The 15200-nt window shown below is 39.6% G+C and overlaps 1 protein-coding gene across 1 annotated transcript; it reads left to right on the top strand.

The window, feature by feature from the left end:
- The first annotated feature begins 1772 nt into the window (after nucleotides 1-1772).
- LOC124918099 lies at nucleotides 1773-2567 on the top strand. The gene has a single exon (XM_047458348.1). It carries the CDS (start codon nucleotides 1773-1775, stop codon nucleotides 2565-2567), a length of 795 nt encoding a protein of 264 aa, XP_047314304.1.
- Nucleotides 2568-15200: the final 12633 nt, after the last annotated feature.

Below are 15200 nucleotides of genomic sequence, written 5' to 3'. Positions count from 1 at the left end.
GATACAACGAGGCCTTGCTCGATGGAGGCCAGCCCCGACATGATAATCTTTTCTAACTCGGACGATTTAAGCGACGGTGAAGGATTTACGTCGCATCCAAGCTGATTTCTAGATCCACCAAGGCGCGTGTTTAAGACACCGAAAAACAATAGTTAAGGAAGTCATATTAGAGAAGTTCACCAAACAAGAGTCTTCTTCTGTCGCTGCATTTTCTCCTTCTTCATTTTGCTCTAACTCCGATAAACTCCAGTTGATTCTCATCCTCCTTTCACTTCTGAGTTGGATGTCGTTATTGGGGATCCTAGTTCCGATTTTAATGCAATGCATGATCCTATTTTGAATTCAAATGACATATTCTCTGATAATGATTTCCCCTTAGAAATTAAACGATTTTTAGTAAATGAAAACGAAGTCTCTTCTATGAAAGAAACTATTGAAATTAATTTGAATTTGGAAGAAGACCCTCAAATTGTCTTAATAGGCCAAAGCTTAGACGAAAACGAGTGTCATCATTTGGTTGAGCTGTTGAAGCTCAACAAAGATGTCTTTACATGGTCCTATAAGGACATGCTGGGTATTGACCCCGAAATTATCCAACATCGTATTATGTTGTACTCGGATGCCAAGCCTGTTAAGCAGAAGCTTTTGCGTATGAAGCCCGACATGGTTAACAAGATCAAGGAAGAGATACAGAAGCAAATTAAAGACGACTTTCTGGATGTTGTTGAATATCCAAAATGGGTCGCCAATGTGGTCCCCGTGGCCAAGAAAGTTGAAAAAATCCATGTGTGCGTGGACTATCGCGATCTCAACAAAGCTAGCCCCCAAAACAATTTCCCACTCCCGCACATCGATGTGTTGGTCGACCATGCAACTAGTCATGTGCTCCTATCATTCATGGATGGTTTCTCGGGCTATAATCAAGTCTTGATGGCACCTGAGGACAAAGAAAAGACTAACCTTCTGCTACCGTGTGATGCCCTTTGGGTTGAAGAACACTAGAGCCATGTATCAAAGGGCGGACACAACCATTTCCATGACATGATCCACAAGGAAGTCGAAGTCTACGTTAATGATATGATTGTCAAATTTGAGAAGCGAGCAAGACACATTGTAAACCTAGAGAAGTTCCTTCGGAGGATTCGGAAATACCGACTTTGTTTAAATCCAAAGATATGCACATTTGGTGTCACTGCCGATAAGATGTTGGGATTTCTAATTACTCAAAGAGGAATAGAAGTCGATCCCAACAAAATTGCAGCCATCACAACCATGCCAACACCCCAAAACGAGCGAGAGGTTCGGGGATTTCTTGGCAAAATCTAATACATCAGTCGTTTCATTAGTAAGCTCACTTCCACTTGCGATACTCTCTTCAAGATTCTGAAGAAGGATCAAAAGTTCGTCTGGAATGATGCTTGTTAGCACACTTTCGAAAAGGTGAAAGCTTAGTTGCAATCACCTCCTATCCTCATGTCTCCAAGGCCAGGAATTCCTTTAATTCTTTATCTAACCGTCACCGAGTCATCCATGGGGAGCATGCTAGCCCAAGAAAACGAAAGCAAAGAGGAGGTAGCAATTTACTACCTTAGTAAAAGGATGACCGATTACGAGTTGAACTATTCTTAAGTGGAAAAAGTTTGTTGGGCATTAGCTTGGGTAACGAAAAGGTTGTGCCACTACATGCAAGCCCACCCAATCAAGCTAGTGTCAAGACTCGATCCCATTTGTTTCTTGTTTCAAAGAACTCTTCTTTCACCGTGTCTTGTTAAATGGATGATGATGATTTCAGATACGACATCACATATACTGTCCAAAAGTCAATCAAGGGGAGTGTAGTGGCTGATTTCCTAGCTGATCAGCCAATCACTTTTGAAGACGATGATGAAGAGATGGTGTTCCCAGACGATGAGATCATGACCGTTCAATCCAAAGCATGGAAATTAATGTTCGATGGCGCATTGGGCAAACAGGGCTACGACATTGGTATTCTTTTGATCGATCCTGCTGACACATATAATCCTACTTACGTTAAGTTAGGTTATAGTGTCACCAACAATGAAGCTGAGTACGAAGCATGCATCGCTGGGATCAAGTTAGCCAGCGAGAAAAGGATTAGTATATTGGAGGTTATCGGAGACTCAAATCTTGTAATCTCGCAAGCTAATAGAGATTGGCAGGTCAAAGAGGGCAATCTTAAACCTTATCATTCTTTCCTCATGTGTTTAATCGCTAAGTTCGAAAGTGTTGTTTTCATCCATGCTCCAAGGAGTCAGAATCGTTTCGCTAACACCCTTGCAACTCTTGCGGTGATGACTCAAATTCCCGAGGGAATCAAGATCAAGCCACTCAAAATCCAACAGAGGTGCAATCACATCTATGAGAAACTAGTGGTTGCTAACACTGATATCTCAAGTAAACCTTGGTTTGAGCCCATCCAATCTTATATCGAAAAGGGGGAATATCCTTCCCACTTTCATAAGAAAGAACGTCGTTCTCTCCGTCAGTTTGCCACTAGTTATGTGGTTGTGGCAGGATGTCTCTATCGACGATCCTTTGATGGATAAAACATGTTTTGCGTAGATCAGACATAATCTACCACCTTCATGGAAGAAGTCCATGATGGAAATTGTGATTCCCATATGAACGACATGGCCCTTGCTAAGAAAATTCTTCGGCTAGGCTACTTTTGGTAGAACTTGCAACATGATTGCATTGCGTTCGTCAAAAAGTGTCACTAGTGTGAAATTTATGTTAATCTAAAGCATACTTTGTTTCTCTCCTCTATAAAATGACTTCTCCATGGCCATTTTCCACATGAGGAATTGATATCATCGGAAAAATCCACCCCCATGCATCCAACGATCATGAATTCATCTTGGTCGCTATTGACTATTTCACCAAGTGGGTTGAGGCTTCTTCGTTCAAAATCCTCAAATCCTCCCACGTGGAAAAATTCATTCGCAGTAATATCATTAGTCGATACGGGGTTCCCCATTCGATGATTTCTGATAAAGAGCGACACTTTCAAGGTAGTGTGCTCGAGCTTTTGAGAGAATTCAAAATTGAGCATCACAAGTTGTCACCATATCGACCGCAAACCAACGGGGCGGTCGAGGCTGCTAACAAGAACGTAATATCAATCTTGAAGAAAAGCACACGGACATATAGGGATTGGCATGAGAAGTTTCCCTATGCTCTATGGGGTTACCGAACCACCACTCAGACTTCTACAAGCAAAACTCCTTATTCGTTGGTTTATGGCATGGAGGCAGTTCAACCCATTGAGTTGGAGTTGCCTACTCTCAGGGTTCTTTTAGAGAGCCACGTCATCGAGGAAGATTGGTTAAAGTCCAGATACGATCAGTTATCACTCATGGAGGATTGGTTAGACGCCCTATGCAAGACACAAGCTTATCAACAACGCATGGCAAGGGCGTTCAACAAGAAGGTCAAACCTAGGCACCTTATCGTAGGAGACCTTTTTCTTAGAAAGACCCGAGAGCTGCAGGATCCTAGAGGAAAATTCCAGCCGCCATGGGAGGGACCTTTCATCATCAAACAGATCTTTTCGGGTGGAATTGTTCGTCTCACCACTCTCGATGGTGATGAATATTCATCCCCATTTAATCTTGACACGCTCAAGAAATACGATGTCTGAAGTGGAGAAATCAACGACATGTGTTTGATTTGATACTAAAAAAAACAAAAAATCAAAAACAAAAACAAAAAAGGGTCTTCTCATTCCATGTCGTTTCTTGATTGTCAAAGATGTTCCCAAATGAGGTGAATACTTAATCCCATTTGTTTTCTATAAGGGGCATTTTTTGGAAAATACATATCATGAGTTCAACATCCTTTTTCTACATTTTCATACAGACGTGCATTTCATAACATTGTCTTCGAACCCCTAGTTTCCATACTAGGGGAATTTTTGCAAGTGCATTTAAATAAAACAAAAAAAAATATTTCAACGTGATTGTTAAGGTCGAGTTTCTAAAAACAATTATGTTGAGGACCTATTAGCAAGCACGTTGAGGGATTTTTTTACATTTTCCTTTCAATCCATTGCACTCAACATTGAAAGAAGAACCATTGAATTACCTTTGGACCTGATTCCCCATCCTTGGGGATAGGTAGGAAATCTATCAAATAGGTTCGGTCAAAATCATTTAAAACATTTTTATTCTTAGCGTGAAGAAGACAACGATCTCTGTTGTCATGAACCAACAAGGACATTATGAAATGAGTAAGTGTTAAGACTAATTCTTAATCGAGGACTGTTTCCAAAAGCGATTTCGAAGTCTTTCTAAAAGACTCGCGTGGGGAAGTTTTGTCTGTAAACTGCCTTCAAAGATACCTTGCGATTGTTGAAAAAACTTTTTTTCAAACCCTTTGAGACACAGTAGAACCCGAACTTAACCTGAAAGTTGAGTGGATTATGAGAATTGTCTGGCTTCGCCAAAAGAGACGTGTTCAAAAGAAAAAAAAATCAATGAACAAAGTATTCATCAAAATGTTGAGACCTTGAAATCACCGTTGAGCAATCCCGCTAGGCGTATCGATTCGGTTAGATATATCGATGATACTAAAAATAATCAGTGAGCATAGTATCCATCAAAAGGTTGAGACTTTGAAATCACCGTCGGGCAACCTTGTTAGGCGTATCGATTCTGTCAGATATACCGATAGTACTAAAAAAAATCAATGATCAAAGTATTCATCAAAAGGTTGAGACTTTGAAATCACCGCTAGGCGATCTCGCCGGGCGTATCGATTCGGTCAGATATACCAATGGTACTAAAAAAAATCAATGAACAAAATATTCATCAAAAGGTTGAGACTTTGAAATCACCGCTAGGCGATCTCGTCGGGCGTATCGATTCGGTCAGATATACCGATTATACTAAAAAAAATTGTGAGGGAAACAGATGAAACTCTGAAACACTTGGCTCAAGGTTGTTCTAAAAAATGAATACCAAAGCCCTACCCCAAGCCCAAAATTTGGTCACTTGATGACTAGTTCACAACAAAATGCTTGTACAAAATGCAGGGTATTATTAGTCAGATCTTTCTACGTTGAGAGGAAAGGAAAGAAGTCGGATTTCGTCTTGGCTGAGACAGTCCAGAACTTTCCTCAAGTCTTATTCACTGAAAATGTTTCAGTCTGAAGCTAACCACGCGACATAGAGATCGAAGTCTGCTATCATTGCTTGTGTATCATTTTAATAAAATGCCCTAATCTCCACTAGGTGCATTTTTTAGCATGCATTCACGATTTCAAGCCCTGTGCAGATTGCTTCATTGTATCTGCATCACGGGGATAAAATACCGTAGTCTTCACTATGGGCATTTTTGAGCATGCATTCATATTTTCAAGCCCTGTATAGATTGCTTCATTGTATCTGCATCACGGAGATAAAATACCCTAGTCTTCACTAAGGGCATTTTAAAAAAAAACATGCATTTATATTTTCAAAGCCCTTTGCAAGCTGCTTCATTGTATGTGCATCACAAAAGTAAAATACCCTAGTCTTCACTAGGGGTATTTTGTTTTTTAAAAAAAACATGCATTTATATTTTTAAGCCCCATGCTAATTGCTTCATTATCTTTCACATCATGTGATCAGAATACTCTAGTCTTTGCTAGAGCCATTTTCAAATTTCCATGCTAATCCTAATCTTCCGGTTTAGGTGTTTATTTTATAATCCTTGGTTTAGAACCTAGTCTTTGTGATTTAGGTGTTCTAATTCCTTTACTCGAGAAACCCCCACTTCGATTGTTCTTACAGTCATGAGAAGTTGTTCTCTTTATCATTGTCCGTGAATACCATCCTTTGGGGTGTTCATGCGTTGTTCTTTTTATCGTTGGTCGTGAATACCATCCTTTAGATGTTCACGCGATGCTCTTTTTTACCATTGTCCATGAAGTCCATCCTTTGGGTGTTCACGCGTTGTTCTCTTTATCTCTGGCCGCGAATACCATCGTTTGGGTGTTCACGCGTTGTTTTCCCTGAGACTCTATCTTCCTGCATTCGAGAAGACCCCTGTTTCGATTTTCTCTGGCAGTCGGAGGGCGATTGTTTTCTCTACCTTTAGTCGCCGTGAACACCGTCATCTGGTTGTTCACACGAGAAATTTGTTCTTTAAGGTACATGCTACTTCAATCCCTCGGGGATTGTAGTACGAGGTTCCTTAATTGGAGAAGACCCCTGTTTCGATTTGCTTTGGCAGTTGGAGAGGCAATTGTTTTCTCTATCTTTGGTTGTCGTGAACACCGATATCGAGTTGTTCACACGAGAAATTTGTTCTTTAAGGTACATGCTACTTCAATCCCTCGGGGATTATAGTACGAGGTTCCTTCATTAGAGAAGACCCCTACGTTGATCTGCTCTTGCAGTCGGGGAGGCGATTGTTTTCTTCACTTTCATTCATTGGAGAAAACCCTACTCCGATCTGTTCTTGCAGTCAGGGAGACAATTGTTTTCTTCATTTCCATTCATTGGAAAAAATCTCTACTCCGGTCTGCTCTTGTAGGGGAGGCGATTGTTTTCTCCATCTCCATTCATTGGAGAAAACCCCTACTCCGGTCTACTCTTACAGTCGGGGAGGTGATTGTTTTCTTCATCTCCATTCATTGGTGAAAACTCATACTCCGATATGCTTTTGCAGTCGGGGAGGCGATTGTTTTCTACATTTCCATTCATTGGAGAAAACCCATGCTCCGATCTTCTCTTGCAGTCGAGGAGGCGATTGTTTTCTTCACTTCCATTCATTGGAGAAAATCTCTGCTCCGATCTGCTCTTGCAGTCGGGGTGGCGATTGTTTTTTTCATTTCATTCATTGGAGAAAAACCTTACACCGATCTGCTCTTGCATTCGGGAGACGATTGTTTTCTTCATTTTTATTCATTAGAGAAAACTTCTGCTCTGATCTGCTCTTGTAGTCGAGGAGGCGATTGTTTTCTTCATTTTCATTCATTGGAGAAAACCCCTTCTCCGATCTGCTCTTACATTCAGGGAGGCGATTGTTTTCTTCACTTCCATTCATTGGAGAAAACACATGCTCTGATCTGCTCTTGCAGTCGGGCAGACGATTGTTTTCTTCACTTCCATTCATTGGAGAAAATTCCTGCTCCGGTCTGCTCTTGTAGTGGGGGAGCCGATTGTTTTCTTCACTTCCATTCATTAAAGAAACCCCTACTCCGATCTGCTCTTGCAGTCGGGAAGGCGATTGTTTTCTTCATTTCCATTCATTGGAGAAAATACCTGCTCCGATCTGCTATTGGAGTCGGGGAGACGATTGTTTTCTTTACTTCCATTCATTAGAGAAAACCTCTACTCCGATCTGCTCTTCCATTCGAGGAGGCGATTGTTTTCTTCATTTCTATTCATTGAAGAAAACCCCTACTCCGATCTACTCTTGCAGTCGGGGAGACGATTGTTTTCTTTATTTTCATTCATTGGAGAAAACCCCTGCTCCGATCTCATTTTGCAGTCGGGGAGGGGATTGTTTTCTTCACTTACATTCATTGGAGAAAACCTCTACTCTCATTTGTTCTTGCAGTCGGGGAGGCGATTGTTTTCTTCATCTCCATTCATTGGAGAAGACCCCTGCTCCGGCCTGCTCTTCCAATCAGGGAAGCGGTTGTTTTATTCACTTCCATCCATTCGAGAAGACCCCTGGTCAGATCTACTCTTTCAGTCAGGGAGGCGATTGTTTTCTTCATTTCCATTCATTGGAGAAAACCCCTGCTCCGATTTGCTCTTGCAGTCGGGGAGGCGATTGTTTTTTACATTTCCAATCCTTGGAGAAAACCCCTACTACGATCTGCCCTTGTAGTCGGGGTGACGATTGTTTTCTTCATTTCCTTCATTGAAGAAAACCCCTGCTCCAATCTGCACTTGCAGTCGGGGAGACAATTGTTTTCTTCATTTCCATTCATTGGAGAAAACCCCTGCTCTGATCTGCCCTCGCAGTCGGGGAGGCGATTGGTTTCTTCACTTCCATCAATTGGAGAAAACCCTTGTTGTGGTCTGCTCTTACAGTCGGGGAGACAATTGTTTTCTTTACTTCTATCCATTGGAGAAAACCCATGCTCCGATATGCTCTTGCAGTCGGGGAGGCGATTGTTTTTTTCACTTCCATCCATTGTAGAAACCCTACTCCGATCTCCCCTTGTAGTCGGGGAGGCAATTGTTTTCTTCACTTACATCCATTGGACAAACCCCTACTCCGATCTGCTCTTGAAGTCGGGGAGACGATTCTTTTATTCATCTTCATTCGTTGTAGAAAATCCTGCTTCGATTTGCTCTTACAGTCGGGAGGCGATTATTTTCTCTATCTCTAATCGTTGTGAGTACTATCGTTTCGGTCTTCACGCGAGGAAAAAAAATTCTTATGAATGTTTGAAGCCACGAGGATCCTCCACGGGTTGTGGCATATTGTCTTCTTCAATGAGACTATCTTGGACTCGACAATTTCAATCCTTTGAAGACAAAGGATTGTGTTGCTTTGTTGAAGAGTACCCTCAGATGGGTATATGGTTCTAGAAGGTTTCAACAAACGACTATTTTGTCGATCGGTTAAATTAGAAGATTACGCTCTGAGTCGTAGGGTTCCTTGATAAGGACATACGACGGAGACTTGTTAACTGATTCTTGAACTGACGGCCTATGGGCCTTATCATTATGTTTCCCTTGTTTTGCAGGTTAATGCTCGTGAAATTTCACTTGATGAGAATTCACACGAGATCGGCTGTGAAAAGACGGCTCATGACAAGATGCTTTCTTCCCCGAATCCTTATGTAAGCTTTGATACGAAACTTGTTATAATGTCTAGTTTTCTCTTATAGGTACACCATGAGGATCATTGCACAGTTCAAGCCTCCGGTTTCTTCAAATGTGTAAGGGCTAAACGAGAAAAATCAATGAAGGATATTCATTGTCATGTTGTATCTTTCTTTTCTCTTTCATTCATTCAGCTCGGGTAAAAAAAATTGTGGTGCCTATTGTTTAGGCTTGGACACACATTTTATGAAAACAAGAAATTTTTCTCCAAACTCTGTCCAAGAGGGGCATTCTATAGACACCTCATTTTTACACCCTAGATACCTAATAAAAAGACCCGGTCCGAAATAATACTCATGTTTGTTTATTAAACCGAGAAAACAAAAATAGAAACACCTCTTGGAAAACCGACTTTAAAAAACTTGAAAGACAATGATTTGAGTGAAAAGTTGCAAAAATACTTAAGTCTCAAGTCCCCTCATACTTTCAGAATAATCGATGCGAGAAATCATGAATTTCATGTATAATATTATTATTGGAGAAAACGTGTTAAAGAGTTATTTTAGAGCCCTTTTATGAGTTGAATCACCGTTTTTTCTCTAATTCAATTCCCTGAACCCGTGAAATATTCATGTTGTACATTTTGAAAAATCTCAAATTTTGAGTGTAATATTACTATTTGCAAATTTGTGCAGAAGACGCTCATAAAGGGGAAAGCGAGGAAACGGGCCAACCCAAGTTAACTCGAGTCAACCCGCCAACCAACAAGTCAACCCAGGTCAACAAGGGACCGAACATGTGACAAGTGGAAACGGGAAAGAGTTGACAAGTCTTCTAAAATAGGGAAAATCAGATCATTTGGAAAATGGGTTATTTGAAAGGGATTATTTGAAAAAAACTCAAGAATCCTTAAGTATGAAGTCCCCATTGAGCTTCCATTGGAACCCTAGACTTCATAAATTTATCTCGGCTTAATTACTGTATGAAAATTCGATGATATTAGATGTTTTTAAAATAGAAATGAGTCCTCTCTCATATGGTGTAGCCCAATCTCCCGTTGGTGCCCTCTACCTAGACGAAATCCGGTCATGAGTGGAAGGTGTTCCTGAAAAGTTTAAATCAAACACCCTTTCACTTAAAAAACCGTAACTTGAGCTGTGATTGATGGTTTTGAGTAATCAAAGTTGGGTTGGAAAGCTAACTCACGTATATTTCAAATGGAACCGTTCCCGAAGCGTAATTCGACCTTTAAGGGCCTTTATCGATCTTAAAAGGGAAGCAATACTACATACTCAAATCCTGGGAGCTAATTGAAGTTATATCACACTTTTAGGCATCATAACTTTTGAACCAATGATCCATATTAAGTGTGTGAACTATCATTGTAAATATATTTGAATTAGCTTTCCAATTATATCAAGTAGTCCTCCCAGTTCGTCTTAGAGCTCGGTCCAAGTCGCCCTCTGTGAAGCTGGTACATGAACCGAGAGGATAAATAGTTGAAGACTTTGAAAACTCGTAACTTATGCTAAGAAGGTCCGTTTGGGTTGATTCAAAAAAGAGATTCACGGTAATTTGGTCTCGGATCTACCATAAAAAGTTCGCAATTTTTGAAGCTAAAACGAGGCCAGGGTGATTTATTTAGGATGATGGTGCAAGTGGATAAAAAGAAATCGGGAATAAAGGGGAAGTAAAAAGTTTTTTTTATTCCCAAGCGTGCCCTTGATTTTAGGGTGTATTTCCAATTTAACCATTGAAGTTAAAAAGGGCAGTTTTTCAGTTGAAAAAAAGGAGGAGATCACTCAATTCAGTTTAGAGAAGTTTCAGACTTCTGGAGATTGATCTGGTAAAAAAAGAGAAATTGAGAGTTAACTCCATTAGAGGAGGGAGAGAGAACTCGATTTCATCTATGAAAAGTTTCGATTCTCTTTTCAGTCAAGAAAAGAGGACAACATCAAATCATGTTACCTGTGATTCTATTGCAGCTACATGACGAAGGACAAGCGAACGATTCAACCACGGACGTACTGTGATTCCTGGCCTCTCTTGTCGCGTGGAATTGAAAGAGCATTTCAACAACATTTGAGGAAGAATATTGCATTGGAGCAGAAAATCGAAAAAGGCAGAAACAGTCTTTGATTCATTCGTCTTCTTCATTTCTTGTAATCTTCTTGCTGATTCAGGTAATCTTCTTACAATGTGATTCTTGAATACTTGATTGGAGGCATCAGTTATGAACACTGATGCCGATTGCTATTTGAGTTTTGCTTGATTGTTGCTGTAATTATTTTTTGTTCACGCCTTCGATCTGCATTGTTGTATGTTTGATTCAACCTAGCTGGTAGTCGTTTGAAATTAGGACTGGTTTAGGTTATCTATTAGATTAGGAGTCTTTTGTCCTGATGTCACAGGTTCAATCTGATTGAAAATGTGAATATCATTTTGGCTGAAACGAGGAACACATAGAAGGGATTTTACTTCAGTTCTTCATTCGTATAAGCGTCTAAGCACGATCTGACTCACGGATGGACTCCTGGTGTATAGATGAACTCACGAAGATCCAACGGGCTATTGCAGCTTACTTGGTGGCGAATTGGGAGTAGAGCGAAGAACATCAGCAAGTTCCAGCCAAAGCTCTGTCGATTTCGGCCGATCTGCTTTATGTGTTGTTGGATTCGTTCAGGCTGAAAAGACGAACCACGACGAGGAGAGAGCTTCGGCGAGCAAAGGAACAATTGTGGCATCTTCTTCTTCGAGCGAAAATCGGCCATTGAAGCAACTCGCCGGAAATCGTCTATGCCGGAAAATTCATCGGAAGGAAGGCCGATGACTTCACTTTTCTTTTTCTTTTAATTCGATTCCTCCAACTTCTCCTAAAGTTGCAAAGAGGCCTCTGGGCCTCTTTTATTTTTTAAATATGTCTAACAACTTTAATTTTGAATTAATTATTTAATTCGAAATTAAAGTAGTCTTTGAACTCTTTCCTTCTTTAAAGCTTTGTTTTCCTTTTATTTCGATTTAAAACTTTAAAAATTAAAAATAAAATAAACTCTAAGGTCCTGTTTGTTTCCCAGTTTTCACAAACAACCTTAAAATGAGGAATCAAACGTCCAAACTACTTTCAAATTTTCTCGAATATTCTCAAGAATTCAAAAATAAAATTTTCCCGGAATTTTTAGGGCCCGTTTGAAAAATGGCTATCTTTGTAGTGGCATGTCGGTAGTTCTACAACTCCGAAAATTCCAAAATCGATTCCTATGAGCTTTTAAAAATATTTTTTTCATATGAAGCTTTGGGAACTTTGGGAATTATTTTCTGAAAATGACTCATTTTACAGTGTTGTATTCAAAGTTTTCTTAATTCTGAGAATTTAAAAGGGGAAACACTCAGAACCTTGAGTTAATCCATTCTCTTTTCTCCTTTGAGCGAAATAATAAAATTATAATCCTCCAATCGAATTGTTATTCTCCTCATCTATCCTCATTTGATCCTTCTCGGGAATCCTGATTCTCGCTTTTCTTTGAGAATGTTGTTTTATGCCTTGAAATACTTTTTAATGCTTTTTAGTGCTTTTTAATGTTTTTTTTCAATGCTTTATCTTCGTCAAGCACCTCATGAATAGGACTAGTCCCTTGTAAAATAATTAAGATTTTCTCACACAAGCAAAAGGGTTATGAACTCACGTAACAATCCTTCAAACATGAACTGGCCAATTACTTAGGCGTAGAGATTGTCTGTAAAGATAAGCGTATAGGACATAGCGTCGTAGGCCCTTTTCTAATACGTAACCAAACTGAACTCTCAAAACGAATCTCTAATTTTATTTTCTTTAGTTTCTTTGGGAAGTAAATTAAAGTGGTGACTCTCAATTCAATTAGATCGATACATTCGTGAGTGTATCGATTTAAAAACTATACGGGCCAATTCAAAAGGGAGTGTTTGCCAAATTAAAAGGGGCATACGCCAGAAAGGAAGCGAAACGAGAAAAAACGCGTAAAAGTATGATGGGAGAACTGAATTATTTCCTCGGTCTTCAAGTTTGTCAACTTGAAGATGACACAATCATCAACTAGGCAAAGTACACTAGGGAGCTGCTAAAGAAGTTTGGCATGGAGAACTACTCTGCAGCAACTCCAATGAATTTTTCAAGCAAACTTGACAAAGATGAAAATGGCAAAAGTTTTGACATCACTGTTTATAGAGGGGTCATTGGTTCTCTACTCTACCTAACTGCTAGCCGGCCAAATATTTTGTTTGCCGTCAGCGTCTGTGAAAGATTTCAGGCTAACCCAAAACAATCTCATTATGTTGCTTCTAAGTGTATTTTGAAGTATTTAAAGAGAACTCAAAATGTGAGACTATGGTATTTAAATGATTCCATTTTCAATTTAACTAGCTATTCTGATGTAGACTATGCAGGGTGCAAGATCGATCGGAAGAGTACCATTGGAACTTGTCAGTTCCTTGGTGATCATCTAATCTCTTGGTTCAACAAAAAGTAGACGTTCGTCACCACGTCTACAGTAGAGGTTAAATATCTTGTTGCATGTAGTTGCTGCTCTCAGCTTTTGTGGGTTCAACAACAGCTGAGGGACTATGACATTGAGACAGAAGAGTCATCAATCTTCTACGACAACACCAGTGTTATAGTGATCACATACAACCCGGTGTTGCACTCTCATACGAAGCATATCGAAATCCGATACAATTTCATTTGGGAGCATGTTAGTTAGAAGTATATTCGTCTTGAATATGTCCCAACAAATCAGCAAGTGGCAGACGTGTTCACAAAGTCACTCCCCGAGACTAAGTTTTCTTACTTTAGAAATATTTTGGGTCTTGTAGACCTCAATTAATTTATTTCTCAGTTAATCATGCACAAATTGAGGGAGAAATTTGTTGATTAAGGTGGCTGGACAAACGTGTATAGACGGATGTCTCAATCGGACTGATTAGATTAGTCATCTAAAGAAACCATGTACTTAGACGAGTTGTTGCTTAAGCAACTTGAAAATTAAGCTTTGTTAGACGTCTATTTATAAGACAGACGTTTGAAGCATCTGTAGACGTGCGTAGTTAGACGTCGTCCGAATAGATGCATGTTAGACGTCTGTAGACGAGCGTAGTTAGACGTCGTACGAATAAGACATCTACCCAACTTAGACGCAAGACATGCGGATAGTATAGACGACGTCTAACTATGTGTGTCTTTAGACGTCTCATCTTCGGACGAATGGGACAGCTGTCCATCCCATGTACTTTTCCCGCCCATAAATTTAACAGTCATATTTCGAATAACTTGAAGACACGTGTCTCTCAATGTTACAAATATGACTAATATATCTAACGATTTATTTCTTTCCGTTTTAAATTAATGATGGATTTTATGATGGTTTTAACTGACGTCTTTTCTTTTAAATGATGACTTTATTGGGAACAAAATTTTGAATTAAATGACGATTTACTTTTAATGATAACTTTTGTAGTTATGTGTCAGTCATACTCTATAAAGAGTAACTAATATATCTGTAGAGATTCACTATCTTCTTTGTAAGTCTGAATACTTCTTCTCTCTCTCTAAAAATCTCTTGAGTTTCCGATCTGCGTGCAACCATAAGACCTCTCCCTCTTTCAAAATATAAAGCAAAGAAATGGCCTCTTTTGCTCTAAACACTCTACAAATAAACTTTGAGCCTGTCTCTTCTTCGATAATTCTAGAAATGGTTGAAATGTTTACATCTCTTGAAATTTTTGACCTAAGAAAGTTCCTCGTAGGACCTGTCATCATTCACGAACCCGGGGTTCGTGAGTTCTTTGAGCCTGCAAGAATAATAGGCGATAAAATTATCCTGACAACAATAAAAGGAGATGAATCTCATTTGGTGAAGAAACTTTCGCTCTATTTTTTTAGCTTCCTTCGGAGGGATTATCAGAGTTCCCCACCGCTCTAGATGATATCTTATCTGAGGTCAAACTTGTTTTCTCAGGTACCTCCTTCCCTATCAAAACTCACGGAAAGAAGTCTTCCTTAAAACCTGAGTTTTCCATTCTCAATGACATCATTTCTAAATCCCTCTTGGCAAAGACAACCACTAATGTCTACTCCAAAAAGATCTTTGAGATGATGGTGGCTATAACCAGGGGAATAACCATCAAGTGGTAAAAAATAACCTTCGATAACTTGGTGAAGAAGATCTCTTCTCCAAGGAAGCCAATTGGGTATGCTTCTCCGCTCAGCATGCTGCTCGTCTATCTATGAGTTAATGTTGTACATGGGGTCCTCATTAAGTCTTCGAATGTTTTGGATAATCAAAGAGTTTATGACTTTGTCCTTAGAGTAGGAAGAGCAAAGGTCAAGAGAACAAGTCTGACGCTCCAAAGGGGTCTAAAAGCATATTAAGACTTTGTTCT

This window comes from Impatiens glandulifera, unplaced genomic scaffold, assembly GCF_907164915.1.
Source record: "Impatiens glandulifera unplaced genomic scaffold, dImpGla2.1, whole genome shotgun sequence".
Lineage (NCBI taxonomy): Eukaryota > Viridiplantae > Streptophyta > Magnoliopsida > Ericales > Balsaminaceae > Impatiens > Impatiens glandulifera.
The sequence above is the reverse complement of the archived record's forward strand: the minus strand, read 5'-3'. Positions and strand labels throughout refer to the sequence as shown.